General features: G+C 25.5%; 1 protein-coding gene across 1 annotated transcript; it reads left to right on the top strand.

Moving 5' to 3' along the window:
* Nucleotides 1-743: 743 nt before the first annotated feature.
* Nucleotides 744-18,186, top strand: LOC145836662 (uncharacterized). The gene is made up of 4 exons (XM_082944448.1): nucleotides 744-878; nucleotides 9,759-9,874; nucleotides 13,444-13,596; nucleotides 17,830-18,186. Exons 1-4 carry the CDS (start codon nucleotides 848-850, stop codon nucleotides 17,965-17,967), a joined length of 438 nt encoding a protein of 145 aa, XP_082800574.1. The 5' UTR covers nucleotides 744-847; the 3' UTR covers nucleotides 17,968-18,186.
* Nucleotides 18,187-18,786: the final 600 nt, after the last annotated feature.

The following is an 18,786-nucleotide window of genomic DNA, read 5'->3' as shown; positions in this document are numbered from 1 at the left end:
ATTTTAAAATCAGTTTTATATGTATAACTTTTATCAATAAATATTAGTTTAAGATATTAATAGTTTGCATTGTGTTTAATTCAATTTTCCTGCAACGTGTGTAATATCTACTTCATGTTTTCTATTGTTTTCATTGTTTTTTAACAATTTTTTAATAATATCTTGACCTTGTCGTATTACTGTGCCCCTAATCCCTTACTTAATGTAAGTCAGTAACTTTTAATTTTTTTGTTTTTATACTGTTTTATTATCTTTTTTTTTTTTTAATATATGCTTTTTTTTTTTATTATCACTGTTATCCCTAAACCTTACTCTCGGTCGGTAATTTTATTTTTTATTTTAATTTTTTTTTTTAATTTTATTATTATTATTTTTTTTTTATAATTTTTTTTTTACTCTCGTGCATAAATGACCCTTCGTTCAAAAAAGTCTTCCTGTAAAAGTGTCCTTTCGTGCATATTTAATCTGTTCCCTTTATTATGCTTACAATGGTTAAATAATAATTTTTAATTTTCTCTCTGTTATAATGAAAAAAAAAATTGAAAAAGGTTCTAAAAAAATGCATTTTTATAAATCTATTTCGTTTTATATCTAACATCTAACTCTTTGTTTGTGCTGCAAAGCAAAGTTGCATGTATGTATCTTCAACTTCTTGATGTTTAATTTCCAAATAACACTTTTTTCTGCTCTGTAGCACTACTAGTATTTATTACTACAACTAAGTAAAAAAATCTAATATTTCAGCATGCACTACCTAAACTAACATTGAAAAGTAGAGTTGTATTGTATACTTACAAGCATAAGTGTTCAAACATCTGCAAGTTGTAATTAAACCATCTATCATAAAATGGGCTTCTTCTCTAGACTTACAAGTGTTGGTAAGTGACCAATAGATTATTATATGACTCATGTTTTTACTTATTACCTGTGATCAACAAAACAAATTTTCTTTACATATATACCATTGTAGAAAAATACAGAGAGATATTTATTTTATGTTTTTACCTTATTTGTTGTTGTTACTCCCATAATTATTTTTATTTACCTTTAGATATCTCTAAAAGAATAATGGTAATTACCAAGGGTGGTGTCTCACCAATATCTATCTCACCATTCCATTTGAATAAGGTGTTATTTATAAGTAAAATAGAATTATAAAATGAATATGGGTGAGAGAGTCACTAGTGCTATGTTGAAAAGATTAATTGAGAATTTGGCTTTAGTGCATAAAGAGTCAACTAATAAGCTTAGTACTCAAATGAAGGAAGTTACTGATCAGTTAGCTGATCAAAAAAAAGTGATTGAATCCTTTTAGCATTCACTTGACTTTTTGTATTCTAAATTTGATGATATGTGGACAGAGAATGAAAAAATCAAGTTGGATGTAAAAACTGTGAAATTGGAAAATAAGAGGTTAACTAAAAAGATGTTTGATATAGAAAAAAAAATGACAAGCAAGCAAACATCAAGCTGGATGAAAACTGAATGGAAGACAACAATGTTGAAATACAGGGTGTACCAGCTTGTGAAAATGAAAATGTTGAGATTTTTGCAATGAAGGTTTTAAAGAAAGTAGATCCAATAATAGGGTGACATCAGTTAGGAAAAATTAAGCGCTTGAGGACCATAGATGCTGGAACCAACCTAGAGAAGAAGGAAGGAAAGAGAATGTATAATCCTATATTAGTTACGTTCAAATCTCAAGAACAAAAAGTTAAAGTAATTAAAGAAAAAAAAAAGTTCTTTAATGCTGATTTGAATGACAAAAGGCAGAAAAGGTTTATCTTTTTGATAATTTGTCAAAAACTAGCAGAAACCTTCTTTATCTTGCTAGAAGGTTTCAAAAAGAAAAAGGTTGGAAATATGCATGGTCCTCAATCGGCACAATTTTATTGAGAAAGGATGAAAAGTCTAAAGTAAATGTTATCAACTCAGTTGAAGATATTAAAAAACTGCAGAACCAACAATATGTTATTTGTTTATCTTTTAGTTATATTATTTTTTTTTTTAATTTAAATGACTTATTTAAAACTTAAATTAGATAGTTTAGTTAATTTAGAATGTTTTTGCAGAGTGTGTCAAAATGACTTTGAACCCCCAAATGTGGATTCTATTTGTTGTGACAATTGTGAGAGATGGTTACATGTCCAATGTTCTGATTTAAATATTTATGAGTATAACTTTTATAGGTCTAATAAAGATCATTTTTATTGTAAAGACTGAGTGAGTGAGTATGAATTAGTTAACTAGGTAAATGATGAATATTGTAAAATTTGTTATAGAAAATTTTCTTCTTCAGATGAGTGCTTGTATTGTGATGGTTGCTTTATGTGGATGCATAATAAATGTTCCACTGCATGTAACAAGAGTTTAGTTAAAATGAGTGAACATGGTTTACCTTTTTTTTGTAAAAATTGTGAAATAAAAAAACAGTATGTTATAAATGTAAATTGCTTTGTAAAGATTTTAAAAATATTTTAAGTTGCTTTTTATGTTCTAAAAGATGTCATGTTGAGTGTGCTATTGAAAAAAATATACAGCTTTGTGAATATAAAAAATATATTTGTAAATTTTATTGTTATGACTGTGAAAATTCTATTCTTTTCAGAGTATCAATAGTTTTGATTATGATTATTTTTCTAGACTTAATAAATATCTTTCTTCTAAAAGAAAAGATGAGTTTTACTTGGATGATGTAAAACTTGGTAATATAAAAAGCATTGAATTTTTTTATATTAACATGAGAAGTTTGTATGCAAATGTGTATAAAATTGAAGAATTTTTGAATTCAGTTGATGGTTTGCCTGATGTAATTTGTGTGTGTGAAACTTGGCTGACTAGTATGGGACCTTTTATTGGTAAATTGGAGGGTTATGAGTTTGTGAACGGAACTTCTAACAGCAATCAATCTGGAGGTGTTGCTTTCTTTGTGAAAAATTGTCTTGACTACAAGGTTGTAGAAGGTATGTCTTTAAACTAATCTGATGTTGATGATGTGTGGATTAATGTTAAACTTGGAAACAGTAAATGTGTTATAGCTGGTAATTTGTATAGACATCCAGGTTCTGTATTTGCTCTTTTTGAAAAAAGAAATCTTTGTGCTTTAGATCAGTGGTCGGCACGCTACTTCGAATCTGTGAACCCTAAATCACAAAATTTAAATCCTGTGCATCCCAGTTTGCATTCTTTAGTGCCGCTAGTGTTTAAGAAAATGTAAAGAATTTTAATCATTTTATTTTACTAGCAATTTGATAACACCCAGTTAATTTTTACATGTTAACTTTAAATTTATCAGTTTACCCTATCCATTTAAATATACTTTTAATATCGATAATCTAATTTTTTAAACAATATTTTACTTGTATCACCAAGGTCTAAAATACTCACTAGATATTAGTTTGGTACATTGCCACTACCCCAATTAACAATCATTAGTCTTGGTACTTTTTATTGAATTGTTAACTTAAATATTTAGTTAAGTTAACTTAATAATTTTCTATTAAGCGATTACTATCAGTGTTTAACAAAGGTATTGCCACGTCAAATAAGAATCTATAGATTTGCTCACTTTGATTTTTCTTTGAGCAGCTAAGGGTGGAAGAATTTTTACATAATGTAACAGAATAGAACTACGAGAGTACAAAAATGGTTATTTTATTAACAACAAAATGGTCAATTAGATATCAAGGTTGAATATGTCTTAAATGTAGAAAGATTTAAAAAAAACTTTAATTTAGTTTCTGCGCAAAAAAAAATTATTTACCCCAAAATAATTTTCATGCACCCTAAAAAAAATTCATGTACACTAGTGTGCACCAGCGTACACCGTCCCGACCACTGCTTTAGATTATTTGTGTAAGAGAAAAGAGGATTATGTTATTGGTGGTAATGTGAATATTAATTTGCTAAAATGTGACCGGCATACTGTTGACTATTTAGACTGTACTTCTAGTGTAGGTTAAAACAATTTGTTAACTCTTCAACAAGGTATTCTGCTGATTTTTATTCTAATTCATTAATTTACCATTTGTCCTATAACTTTGATTGCAAAATTCTGAATGTTGGTGTGGTGAACTATAATGTCTCTGATCATATGCCTGTTGTGTGTGAAATTATTTGTGAAAAGCCTAAAACTAACTTTCAACCAGAAATATGTTCAAGATTTAAGTTCATTTGATATTGGGATGTTTTTAAATAGCCTTAGAATGAAATTGCAAAATATTAGGTTGTATGCAGAATTTTGTGAAGGTGTGAATAAATTCTTGGAGGAGTTTGAAGCTATTTTTAGTGGAACAGTTTATCATCATGCTCCAATTAAAGTATTAAATAAAAAAGAACAAAAATTAAAAGCTAAACCGTGGTTAACAAAAGGTATAATTAATTCAATTAATGATATAAACTTAATGTTTGAATTTGTAATAAAAGACTGACAAAAAAATTCTGTTTCATTTAAAAAAATATAGAAATTTACTTAATAGAGTTATTGAAATAGCCAAAATACTTTGTTTTAAACAAAAAGTTAAGTATAATAAAGGTAATATTAAAAAGTTATGGAAAATTGTAAATAATATTGTCTCCACTAAATCTACTTCAAGCTGTAAAATAAATGGTGTGCTTGGCAAGAGTGGTAAGATTGTGAGTGACCTGAAAAGAGTAACTGATTTAATAAATAAATATTTTGTTAATACAGCTGAAAAGTTTTTAAATAAGAGAAAGAATGATTTTCATAATAATTTTGATTTTTGTTTTAGTTTAGTATGTAATGATTTTGTATTCAAAGAATTTACTATTAGTGAAATTGAGATGTACAATAGGAATATGAGACCAAATAAAAGTGTGCAATCTGATGTGCCAAGTATACAATTTGTAAAACTAAGTGCAAAAGTTATTGCTCATTATTTATTTAAACTGTTTAACAAATGTGTAGAGTATGGTAGGTTTCTTGAGTCACTTAAATATGCTGAAGTGGTACTAATCACAAGTCTGGTAAAAAAAGTGATTTTAATAACTATAGACCTATTTCTCTTTTGTCTCCTTTTTCAAAAATTTTTGAGTCCTTAGTATGTGAGAGGTTGAATAATTTTTTTTGTCTAATAATGTTTTGCATAAAAAGCAGTATGATTTTAGGAAAAATAGTACAACTGAGCTGGCTGTAAATCAGATTGTGGATGAGTTGACTGAGGATGGTGATAAAAAATTACTTAATTTTTCTGGTTTTTTAGATTTAGCAAAAGCAGGCAATATGGTTAATCATGAAATACTCTTGTTATAATTAAATAGTTAAAAAGTCGAAGGATCTATTTTAATATTACTACAAAGTTACTTAAATAATAGAAGCCAATCGACTAATATCAATAATGTTGTGTCTGAGCGTGAAATTGTGAATGTTGGTATACCGCAAGGTTCTTGTTTGGGTCGTTTGTTGTTTCTTTTGTAAATAAATGGTATTTTTTCTTCTACTGTGATTAGTATGAGATTGTTTGCTGATGATGCCTGCTTAAGCTACCAACATAGTGATCCTGCTTGTGTGAACAGTGTTATAAATGAAGAGCTGAGAAAAGTTGATGTATGGTGTAAATATAAATGGATTTGCTCTTGAACAGACGGAAAGTATAAAATGTTTAGGTGTGGTCTTGGATGAAAAACTGAATTGGAGGGCTCACTTACAATCTCTCAAATCAAAGCTGTCTAGAAGTTGTTTTCTGTTGTTAAAATTGAGGTACTATTTGGATGTGAGTACACTTAAAATGGTGTATTATAGTTTGTTTTATCAGCATATGCAATACTGTAAATCTGATTGGGGTGGTGCTGCTGAATGTTATTTGAAACAAATTGTTACTATGCAAAAAAGGATGTTTGCCGTGTGCCTGCTTTGAATCCAACAAACCCACTGTTTGTGAAAACTGGTCTGCTGAAATTGAATGATGTGTTTAAATTGCAAGTTTGTAAATTGGTGCAGAATAGTATGACTGGATTTGATGTTGAGCATAAAAGTTTTACTCTTGCTAGTTCTCTTCACTCACACAATACAAGGTTTTCGAAAAAATTAAATTTCATAACTGAAAGACCTAGAACAAGACTTGGCCTAAACTCCTTTAGGTCTCTGGGTCCAAGGTTTTGGTCTAGTATCCCACAAAATAAGAAAAAAAAACTAAAAAAAGATAAGTTTAAATGCGGTTATAAAAGTTTTCTATTAACTTGCTACAATAAGTGAAACTTGAGTGCTTACAATCATATGCCTGAGTATATTGTTTTATTGTCTTATTTTTTTGTGCATTTGTGTATAAACTAGATTAATTTTATATTTTGTTTTCCCTGTTGATTTCTGTATAAATTCAAGTTTATTTATCTTAATATAAATATCTGAACATAAACATAAACATTTTTTTTTACAAAAATTAACTTTGGCTTTTAAATGAAAGATTTAAGTACATACTACAAGCCAGTTTTTATAGAATTCAAAAATATCATTTAACTTTTGAGATGTTTAATTTTTATGTAAAAATTTTTCAATATAAACATATGGACCGCAAATTTTTTGGGATCAATTTTCTTGGAAATTTTAAAATTTACTAAAAATCTATCTTCTCCTTCATTTTTCAAGTAATATTCTTCAAATTTTCAGGAAACGTTCCTTATAATAAAAGGAAATAACGTTACTTTAGAATTAAAATAATTTAAAAAAATAAAAGTTTTATCACAAAAATTATTATTTTTTTTTTTCAAAAAAAATATATTGTTACAAAAATTTTTTTAATTCCAAAGTAATGTTTTTTTGTTATTGTATAAAGATGAGACTGTGAAAGTTTGAAGAAGATTGCTTGAAAAATGTAGGAGGTGATAGATTTTAAGGGCATAGGGGGAGGGGTATACACCCTTTTTTGGTTTTTGATCTTATTTTATATAGTTTTTACTAAGCTACAAGATGCTTTTTACAGATTTAAAAAATTCAAAATAATTTTTGAGATATAGCCAGTCAAAGTTGGAGCCAACAATAGGTTCCTTATGGGAGGCGCAAACTAAAACGGCAAAATAGACTATTTTACTAAAAATCTATCTTCTCCTACGTTTTTTGAGATAACTCCCTCAAAATTTCAGGAAATGTTCCTTGATATATTTAGAAAATTCTCTCGGAACAGAATTTTAAAAAATAAAAATTTTATATAAAAAATAAACAAAAAAACAGTTTTTTTTTTTGTTATAAAATTTATATTTTTTAATTTTTTTAAATTCTGTTCTGACAGAATTTTCTAAATACCGCAAGGAACATTTCCTGAAAATTTGAGGTAGTTATCTCAAAAAATGTAGGAGGAGATAGCTTTTTAGTGATTTCTAGTTATTTGCCGTTTTAGTTTGTGCCTCCCATAATGATCCTATGTTGCCTCCGACTTTGACCTAATATCTCAAAAATTATTTTGAATTTTTAAAATCTGTAAAAAGCATCTTGTAGCTTAGTAAAAACTATATAAAGTAAGATCAACTTGTAAAAACATGGTTTACCCCCCCCCCCCCTATGGCCTTATATCTGATGTCTTTTTTAACCATAGTTATAGGCTAAAAATCAATTTTTAAAAATAGAATCAAACTTATTCATCATAAACAAATAAAACTTAAATATTTTATTGCTTTTATTTGACAATATAAAGCAATTATATCAATACAATAGTATATATTGATTACAATATTGTAAAATAAAGTTGATTAAATATTTTAGTTTATCATAAATAAACTTAATTCTTACTATGTATTTATATAGCTTGTTTAAAACAAAGTATCTTTTTAGATTATACATATTTTAAAACATTGATTTTTAGCATATAATTATGGTCAAAAAAGACATCAAATATTTTCAGTTTGATATTGGTGCAACATCATCCTAGGTAATTACTAGAATAATTTAGATAACAGTTACCTTCAATTAAGTTTTTTTTTTTTTTTCAAAAATCCTACTTTTTCTAAAACTTTCATCAACATAAAAATGAAGATTAAGGTTTATCATTGTAGACAAAGAGTGAGTCTTATTGAGACTAACTTTTTTACAGTTTAAGAAAACATGTTAGTTCTTGAAAAACGTACAGCTATACTTTTTTTGAAAATAAACTGTTCCATGAGGAAATATTAAGAAGTTATTGAAAATAAAAATGATTTTCTAAGTGTTATTTTCAATTTAGATTGAATCTCAACTATACTTTTTAATCACTCAGCTATTTTTTTTTGTTTTTCAAATGGTTATTGTATTAAAAATATAGATGAAACATAAAGGTCATAGAGAAATTAATCACTTTTTTTCTTAATTTAGTCTTATTTTTTAATTAATAATTAAACTAACAATTGTTTGATACTTTTTTTTTTCAAAATTTGATTAGTTTTTGAAATATATGCAATGAAAGGAATAAGTAATCCAAGTTTTTAAAAGTTTCTTTATGGAAGGCATAATCAAAAATACAAAAATAGGCTAATTCACTTAATTTTTATCTCTTACAGTTTATAACCAATTGAAGGTTTGCCAAACACTCAGGCTAATCAAGGCAGTTTGGTTTCTTTCTAAATCTTCTGCTTTTTTTTATTTTGCTCATAATAAAACTATTTTTATTTTTCTTACAATACCAAGCTAACTTGATGTAACTGAAGCTGGCTTTTTTGCCTTAAACAACCCTGTGGTGGTTCTTGAACTTTTTTAGTCGGACTTAAAAGTTTTAAATTTTAAGAAAAGCTTTTTCATATTTCAGCATAACAATATAAATTTGCTTCTCTTAGTTAAGCAACCCTCTTGTTTTAAAGCATAAGCAATGGCTGTTGATTTTTTAAGCACATCACGCAGAGTTATTACCATCCATCTGCTATAAACTTTTCTCTTTTTATCACCGCCCAAATTATTCTTAAATCAATGTCCAAAAATCAATCAAACCTTAATAATTGAACCTTAATTTTCTAAAAATCTACTAAATCTGAGGAATAAAATAATTACATATATATGACCAGGGTGTATTAAAACTCATTAATGTTGAAAGTTTACTAAAGTGTTAACAAAAAAACATCAAAAAATGCTTACTATTTTTTTTCAAAAAATACTGAAATAATTTTTAGAAAAATACTAGTTTAGTTTTTTAAACAAAATTTTAGAAGAATTTAAAAACTAAATATTTTTTTTTTAATCAATAAATTACTTATGCATAAGTTTTTTTAATGGTTTTTTACAGTTGATTTTAAATTATAAAAGACAGCAAAATTAGATATAAGCAAAAACACTTTAAATCCCTTTTTACCAACTGGAATACTTCCTATTATAGACAGAATTTTTAGTTTGGTTTGAATAAGCTAGAACCTTGGCTTTCTAGCAACAAATAAAAAAAAAGTTTAGTTTTTTTCTATTTCCAGTTGCAGACCCTGTTTAAAAAGAAGTTCTTAACCTAAAATATTTAAAAAATTTGGTAAGTAGTAAAATAAAGTGAATGAGATTTTTCAAAAATAATCTTAATAACTTTAAAAGGAATTATAAAAAATAGTTTCTTGTCATTTTATTTTGAACCTGCTAAAAGGACTGTACTCAAACATCTAAATTTAGTTATTTTATCTCAATTTATATATTGTATCTAGTCACTCAGGTATAAAGTGTAATTAATAAAACAACTTGTAATTAAATAAAATAGACTCTACAAGACTCTTGAATGTTATAATTATTTTACAAAAAATGAGGGTGCATGTAACTTTTAAAAAACAATCTTAACATTAAGTTTTAAACTTTCTATTATACATAGGCAGATTAGCAGCATCACAGCAGTTCAGATCTTCTCAGCCTTTCATCAATGAAGCCAAAATTAAAACTTGGGAAGTTGCTGGGTGTATTGGAGCTTCATTTTTTCTTATTTACAATGTTTGCTGTAGTTTTATTAGATACAAGTTTGAAAATAAAAAACAATTAATTTTGTGTTTTTTTTTGTGCCATCTTTCATTTAGAAGTACCTATTCATCTAAGTAACGTTTTTTATTACTGTACGAACTCTTATTTTATAAATATCAGAGTTGTCACATACTCAAGCAATTTGAAACTAAAAAAAAAATCGAACTTAAGTCAACCTATCTAATATGTTTTTTGAGATTTTATGAAAAACTTAGCTTTTCAGTATAGTTGAAAAAATTTTAAGCAAATAATAGTTTTTTGTTAGAATTTAAATGGGTTTAAGTTGAATTATTTTTAAGTATTTTGATATTTCATAGTTATATTATGTAGGGGTAGGGAGTACTTCGGTGATGTTTGCTAGACACATGTAAACATATGATACGGATGTGTTTTAGCTTCATTAAGAATAAAAAATAAAATGTTGTACCCCAAAAAACTAATTTGACCCTCAAAAATCACATTTTTTTGATTTTTCAACTTAAATAGTAATTAAGTCACTTATATATGTCCTAGACTTATAGTTTATATTTATATCTTAAATGAAAGCTTATAATTATAGGCATATATTTAACAACATTTTAACTGCCTTTGATAAATTATGGCGTCATAATTACACTAAATATGCAAATTTAGTCTGTTAAGTTGTAGTTTTTTCTAATATAAAAATCAAATTTTTCTGCTATTTTTACTTCTAGTTTCTTTGATTTTTAATGTAAAATATGGGAAGTCAGTTAACCTGAAGATATTACTAAAGTCATTTCAGTTGCATGTTGATATAGATATAAAACACACTTTACTTTAAATCTGACTAAGAGTAACTTTTGTTAAAATATTATTATATTCTTTCTTTGGACACCCTTCCTTTTTGATTTTTTTTTTGGAATTGCTCTACGTACACTTTATTATTTCAGTTATATGTAAAGCACGTAATGATTATCATAAAAGTGTTTTAGAATCTTTATTTACAAAAACGTTTAAACCTAATTTATGCAAGCAACAGAGACTAGAGATATAAAGAAACTTTTGCACAAGGGGTTAAAATTGTTCAATTATAAAATTGCACCAAGGGTCACTTATGCACAAGAAGACAACTTTGCTCAGAGACATTTTTGAACGGGTGGAATTTTTTTTTAAATTCTTTTTAATAATTTATTTTGTTTGTTTGGTTTTTTTTTTACTATCACTGTTACTCCTTACCCTCGGTCAGTAACTTATTTTTTATTTATTAAACAATTTTATTTTTTACTATCACTGTTATCCCTTACCCTAGGTCGGTAGCTTGTTTTTTTTTTATTAATTTTTTTGTTCATTTTTTTTCATTAATAATTTTTATTAGTAATTTTTTAAATATTTTTACTATCACTGTTACTCCTAACCCTTACCCTCGGTCAGTAACTTTATTTTTTTCTTAATGTTTTTTAACAATTTATCCTTAAGTTTTTTTTTTCTGTTTTTTTATATATGCTTTTTTTTTTTGTTTCTTTTACTCTTGTGCAAATTTGTCTTTGTGAAATTTTATCCACTCGTGCAAATTTGTCTTCGTGCAATTTAGACCCGTTCCCGTCATCAGGGTTACAAAAAACCTGGAATTTGACAATTTAGGCTAAATAACCTGGAAAAACCTGAATTTAAAAAATTTTGAAAAAAATACTGGAATTTTGAACAAAAATCACTAAAACATGTCAAGTAGTAACATGTCAAAAATCTATCATGTAGGTAAAAAAATTTTGTCATCATCAGTTTTTTTAATTAAAAAACACATTTAAAGTAGCTGTACAGTATCTTTTCAATGTTTTTATACTATTTAACACAGTTTCTTACCTTAAACTTAGCTTTAAACTAAAAATAGACCCAAAAATCTGTACTTTTGAAACCTGTAGAAAATTTGCCAAAAACATTTGGCAACCTTGTGTCATAATAAATTAAAAGCAGTTGAAATGTTTTTAAATGTATGTCTATAGTTATAAGCTTTAATTTAAGATATAAGTTAAAAGTCTAGGGCATGTATAAGTGACTTTATTACTTTTTAAATAAACAAATCAAAACATATGTTATATTTGAAGGTTTTTTGGGGTGCAACCTTTTTTTTTGGCAAACTTTTTATAATTTTTTTAAAATTCTCACAAATGAAGCCAAAACACATCCGAATCTCATGTTTAGATGTGAGTTTTACAATATTACCAAAAAAATGTGCTGTACTCACTACCCCTGTATTATATTCTACTATTAATATTTGTTAATTTTACAGTGTTGAGTTAGGTAAAAGTTTTTCTTTTGTAGTTAGTACTAATTGTTATTACAAAAGTTATAAGTGTGAAAACATATCTATAAAGTCTTGCTCTTGGTGAATTAAAAGTTATGTTTAATTATATATAAACGAAATCGAGGCTTTATCTTAAAAACCTCTGCCCAATCAATAGTAAAATTGTATTCATTGTTGATAGTTTATTTTACTAATTAGAAATAAAGTTGTTATTTTTTACTCAATGTTAAAGATTGATTAAGTTGTCTTTATAATTGTATGATATATTAAGTTTGTTTAGAACTATGTGAAATAGGTTGAAAAATACAACAAGACTAATGATACTTAACTTTTTTCCTCAAAGGTTTTCCTCTGCACCATAAAATAGATAATGTACCCCTTTGTTTTAAGATAATTTTGGTAAAGGGAAAAAAAAAGTTTTTAATAAAGTCAGGCATACTTAGATATTTTTTAGGCTGTGTGGCAACCCTGAATTGAATTAATTAATTTATATTAAATACATTGTAAATTTAGTTGTTTTCAAAATTCGTTTAAGATTTCTATTACGTACAAGATAAGTGTTTTTAAATTAGCTATAATACATAAAACTAAGTTACAGTAAATGTATCCAACAAAGTTTTGTCAATAATAAAATCTTAAGTTCTGTACTTTTTACTTTAGAGATTCTACTTGTATAAGATTTTGTTATTCTGTTTGAATTAATTCAAACAAATGATACATTGTTTTGACAACAAAATTTAAATTTTGAAGTGAAGTTTTAAGTTCAACTATTAGGAAGTAAATATAAAAAGTATAAAAATGACGTTGATAACAAAAATTTTTAATTAAAATTTTTATAATGTGCAAAACTTTATTTTTACTTTAAGTTTATCTACCTTAAGTTTATATTTAAATTTTTTAAATATAGCTTTAATAGAATCAATGTTCAATCGATCAAAAAGTTTACCTTTCTATTTTAAAAGTGAAAAATGTTGCTTACTGTATAAAGATTTGTTTTAATATTTTTTATGAAAACCACATTTTTCTTGTAAACTTTTTTTTCTAAATGAAACAAATTACTACTTTATAAAAATTAAGTGTTAATATGTGATGTTTTCTTTTTAGAGATTCAAGCAAAACAAATTTGTTAAAATAGAATAAAATTTTCTAAAAACTTGATCAATTAATTATCATTAATAAATTAATGACATAGTTCAAGCCAGTTTTTTAATTAGTTACTATTTTACCAAATTACAAATATATTATCTAGTTAACTCCTATTTTTAAATATAAATAACAGATTTGGTCTGACAGAAGCAAACATGTAAAAATATTTTGTGAAAACATGGAAGAGGGTAAAGAGTATATGGACCCTAAAAATAATCTAAGATGGAACTTAATGCCTGATGCTTCTTTCATTATCAATAATGCTACTTCTGATGGACATGAAGCTGTTATTTTTTTGATACTTATATATTTAAATTTAAAAAAAAAGTTTTTAAATAGAATTATTTAATGCTAAAAAAGTATAATTCTGTAAACATAAAGTATGTCAAATTTGAGAATAGAAATATGACTAAGATATATTAAAACAATTCAATCAAGTTGTTTTTAGTTAGTTTTTACAAAACTTAATATACTTCTTTTAATTGTATGTTTGTGTTATTTTGGTTAGCCTTTAATAAGTTATATTCAAATTTTCTAGAATAAAATGCTCATGGGCCTGGCTGTATAGAAATAAAGTTCTCTGTGGGCCATAGTGTTTTTTTAAATATTTGCAGGGTTGCCAAAAAAGCTGGAATTTGAGAAATTTTTGAAAAAATTTAGAACTAAAATCACTATAAAACCTTGAATTTTAAACAATTTTTTTATGTTAAGTAGTGAAGTTTCTATATATCTTAAAAAATCTGTGCTATAGATAAAATTTTTTGTTATCATCAAGTTATTTTATTGAAAAACAGGTTTAAAGTAGCTTTTCAGCATTTTTTCAATGTTATACTAACTATTTAACATAGTTTTTTACGTTAAACTTAATTTTAAACTAAAAATAAACCGAAAAACAAGTACTTTCATATACCTGGAAGAAATTTTGAAAACCTTGAGAAAATTTTCCAAAAACCAGTGACCACCATTAAAAAAAAAAGTATTATAACATTTTTTTTACTCTTAAGCTTTTTCAGTTCAGTAAAAAAATACATATTCACTACTGTGCGTGCACTACACACTTATCGAAAACTGTACTATACAATTATGATAATAAATATGAATGTAAACATCATTCTATTGGAAAATCATCCTTAGTTGTATATCAGTACATTTCGTATGATGGTATCTTTGTTTAGTTTGACAATGATTTTGTTTTTAAACTCAACGTTTGATATAGGTTTGCATCTCAAAAACAACATGCAGGGTTGCCACTCGGTCAAGAAAAGTCAGGAAATCAGGAAAAGTCAGGAAAAATTTAAAAAATTGACAAAAGTCAGGAAAAAATAAGGGTTTTGAAAAAAGTCAGGAAATTTGATTAAAAAAAAAAGTCGGATTTTGTCTGTTTAAATTTACAAAATTCCTTGTTTTCCAAAGCTTTCAAATGTTAAAAATTAATTAAAAGTCCTTTAAAGTCAGAAAAAAATTCCAAAATTTTCCTAGAAATTTACAAAAATATTTAACTTTATTTCCAATGCCTTCACCTGGTATAAATTAGTAAAATATCCTTTACAAAACTGCAAAAATTTTCTATTAACATACTGAACAAGTACCCTACTTAAACAAGCAGATTTTGTAAGCGTTTTAGTATTGATGATCTGTAGCAAGGACACTACCATAGTGAAACTGTGATATATACACAGAAATTTATCTAGCATAATTTTAGAATCAAAGTGTTTTTTGGTTAAATAATTGAGTTTTTTATAACTAAGCAGTTAGTTTAGTATTTTATGTAACAAGTTAATGTGTATACTTTACCTCTTTATAATTTTTTCAAAGTTGTTTAAATTTATTATTTAAGTTATAAGAGAGGTATATGCCAAGATTAAGTTTACTTATTGTTTGTATTTTTTGTAGAGTAACTTAAGTTTTTAAACTAAATTAGAAGAGTATATTTATTTGTTACAAATTTTATACTAAATGATAAGAGGAAATATTTTATACAACAGATATATAGTTTACTTTTTTATGTCTTTTTTTTTAGAGTTACTTTAACTTAAGTATATTCTTTTTTAATTTAAGGATTTTATATTAAATAGTTTGGGTAGTATTTTATTAAACTATGTGAACAATTAATAAAAGTAAAACTGATTTAGAAAAGTCAGGAAAATTTTGGTAAAAAAGCAGGAAATTTTTCTCAGCTTGATCAGTGGCAACCATCAGGGTTCGTGCGCGTCAGGCTAAATCAGGCCAAGTCAGGCTAAATCAGTTTTTTTGAAAAAAGTTGAAAAACGTCAGGCTAAATCAGTTTTTTATTTAAAAATTTTAGAATATTAGTTTTTCTCAGTTCAAGTGCTTTTGATTAAAAAAATTTGGAAATCTTTTTAAGATCAAATGAGATGTGAATTTATTTCTAAATAAAGATTTAGTTATTAAAGACAAAATCAGTTAGTATTTGTAAAAATAAACGCTCAAAACCGTTTGTTAAATCTCTAAACAATTTTCAAGAGTCTTCATTATTTTGTTTTGAGTAGATTACATACGTCATAATTATGAAAATTTATTAAACTAATACAGTTTAAACATTACAGTTTAGTTTAATAACTTATCTGTTTGTTTGAATTTTAATACTCCTGTAAGCGTTTCATTTTGAATTTTAATGAAACACGACATTTAACGTCGTTTTAATGTAAATCTTCTGGTTATAATGTTTTTACTTGATTAATAAAAATAAACAATTTTATTTAGTAATGTATATTAAATTTTTACACTTGTAATAGATTATATATAACACTTATTTTAAAACTTATTACTGAATTTGTTATGTTAAGAGCATAGGGAGGGGTCTATCACCCTTTTCACAATTTAGTCTTATTTTATTAAGTTATAACTAAGCTATGAGTTGCTTTTTGCAGATTTTTAAAGCTCAAAATATGTTTGAGATAAAGCTGACTGAAGTCGGAGACTATAGTAGTACTAATCAATACCCCCCCAATACCTAAAATTACTTCTAAAGGGAATTTTTTTTACTTTGAAAAAATGTCAGGCTAAATTGGTCTCAGTCAGGCTAAATAAAAAAAAATTCGCGCACGAACCCTGAACCATGAACATGTGAAAAAAACATTACCTGTACATCATGTGATAGTTTTGATTTTAGCTTGAACACTTGTGTTGTTAGATTCACTGTAGTTTGGTTTTGGATAAGTTATTCTACTCGCATGTTTTGTAATTTTGTAAACTTTTGATAAGCTTAATAGCCATTGTATATTTGACTTCAAAATAACTTTTTAACTATTATCAACATTTTGAGACAAAACAAGATGTTTACTTCAATATGCAAGACAAACTAAAACAGATATTTTAAATAACTTTTGAAAGTATTGAAACAGTCCATACTACAATAAGAAAGTATTTTACATAATTTAGCTTTTTTAATAGATTAAGACTTAACATAGAATGCTTTGATTCACAATATGTTTAAAAAGCAAAACAATATCAGCTTTTTCCTACTGCAAAAAAAAACTACAATCAAATTAAAGTCGTAAATCTCGCTAAGTATTTTTATGAGCCTAAAAAGTAATAATCTTTACGTATATTAACTTTAAGGGGGTGTTTTTAACCTTTATTTTTACAAGTTGATCTTATTTTATACAGTTTTATCTAGGCTATCAAACATTTTTAATTGCTTTAAAAAATTCAAAGATAAAAGCGATCAAAGTTGGCGACCTCAATAGGTTCCTAATAGAAGGCACAAATCAAAAAGGCGAAAAAAGACTATTTCATTGCAAATCTATCTTCTTCATTTTCTAACCAATTTTCTTCAAATTTTCACAAAAAGTCCATTATTAAACTTAAAAAAGATTGAATGCAGAAGGTTTTTTAATTTTGAAAAAAAAAATTTTGTTAAAAACAAAGTACCTATTTTTTTTTTTTTTTATGTTTTTAAAATCGCAATATTCAAAATCTTTGCAAAAAAAAAGTTTGCAAAATAAATTTTTGAAAGAATAAATATATTACTTCTCCTCCAGCAGTTGAGATATCTCTATTTGTTTTCTTAAAACCAAAACATATAATATTCAAAATCTTTTAAACTACAAAAGAAACGCTTCCTAAAAGTTTGAGGTCTCTAGCTCAAAAAATGAAGAAGATAGATTTTTAGTAATTTTTTAAATTTCCGAGAAAATTAACCCTGAAAAATTAGTGATCTTTACGTTTGTATCGGAAACTGTTAACAAAAATTAAAATATCTCAAAAGTTAAATAAGGTTTTTTAATGCTATAAAAAATTACTTGTAGTTTGTACTTAAAGCTTTCATATCAGAGCCAATGTTATTTTAGTAAAAAAAAAATGTTGGAGCTCCCCTATGCTTTTAACTGTTTTTTTTTTTATACAGCATTTTGTAAAAAAGATGTTTTTTTTTCTTAAAATGAGTCGAAACTATATAATTATAAATATATTTTTATATTTAAACGTTCTAGCTACTAATATACCAGTTTTAATTATGTTTATAGTTATGCGTTTTATCACATACATTTTTCAATAGGTTGCAAAGAAAATAGTTGCACCAATCGATTCAATAGTACAAAAAGAAAAAGAGTTTTCAGATATGTCTCTTAGTGGCACATTAAACTTTCATAAAAAATATGGTGGAAACTACAACTTAAAAGATAGCTCGGAATAATATTACATTATTAAATCACTTTATTTTTAAATATCTATTTAAAATCATAATCAAAATAGGTTTTTTAATGCTTAAGTTAAAATTTTGGATTTTTATCTCAGAAAAATAGTTGAACTTTTATTTGATTTTAGTAATTTTTTGTATTAAGGTATAAAAATACTAAGATTTCAGATTGTAGTATTAATAGTTTCGATAATAAATTTCAGCTAAGGCTTGTTGGTTACGTTGACTGCTGTAAATATTAAGATAAAATAAATAATTTTTAACATTAAGTTAAAATTGTAAAGTTAGTACTGATTTAAGTTAGTACTGTAAAAGAATAAACGTTTAGTAATAATTAAGATATTTTCAAAAGATACTAGTATTTAAACAATTTAAGTGAAAATTCATCTTACAATAATGTAGGATCAAAACTTTAAAAAGTGTATAGATTTAAATTATAGCTAATTTAAAATTTACAGAAGTAACTAATGTCATGCTTAATTTTTTTTTTTAACTTTTAGATTTAATTTTTTCTCACCTTTAAATTTGGTTTTCTTTTTCAACTTGTTAAAATTAACAATTAAAACTAAAATAAATTTTATAAAGAGAGTTTTAATTTGATTTAAATGTTTGTATAGATGGAGTTCTTACAATTTTTTTTATTTTAAACTCTTTTACATTTATATATCTAATTTTTAATAAAAATATTTTTTCAAGTAATTTAATCTATAAAATATGAAATTTCAGTAAAAAGTTTTTAGACTTATACAATTAAATTTAAATATCTTTTAATTATAATTAAATGTTTGCCTTATGGTGCAGGGATTCTAATGATGG

Source organism: Thalia democratica, chromosome 5 (assembly GCF_965202585.1).
Source record: "Thalia democratica chromosome 5, ktThaDemo2.hap1.1, whole genome shotgun sequence".
NCBI lineage: Eukaryota > Metazoa > Chordata > Thaliacea > Salpida > Salpidae > Thalia > Thalia democratica.
Note: the sequence above shows the minus strand (reverse complement) of the source record. Positions and strands in the feature narration are given on the sequence as shown.

What these genes read in the sequence shown, in the direction of transcription:
- LOC145836662 (XM_082944448.1), top strand. Translation starts at nt 848, where the DNA reads ATGGGCTTCTTCTCTAGACTTACAAGTGTTG. An exon ending in CATTTTTTCTTATTTACAAT is followed by an intron (nt 9,875 to 13,443) that starts GTTTGCTGTAGT and finishes TATAAATAACAG; the next exon opens with ATTTGGTCTGACAGAAGCAA. An exon ending in CTTCTGATGGACATGAAGCT is followed by an intron (nt 13,597 to 17,829) that starts GTTATTTTTTTG and finishes ATTTTTCAATAG; the next exon opens with GTTGCAAAGAAAATAGTTGC.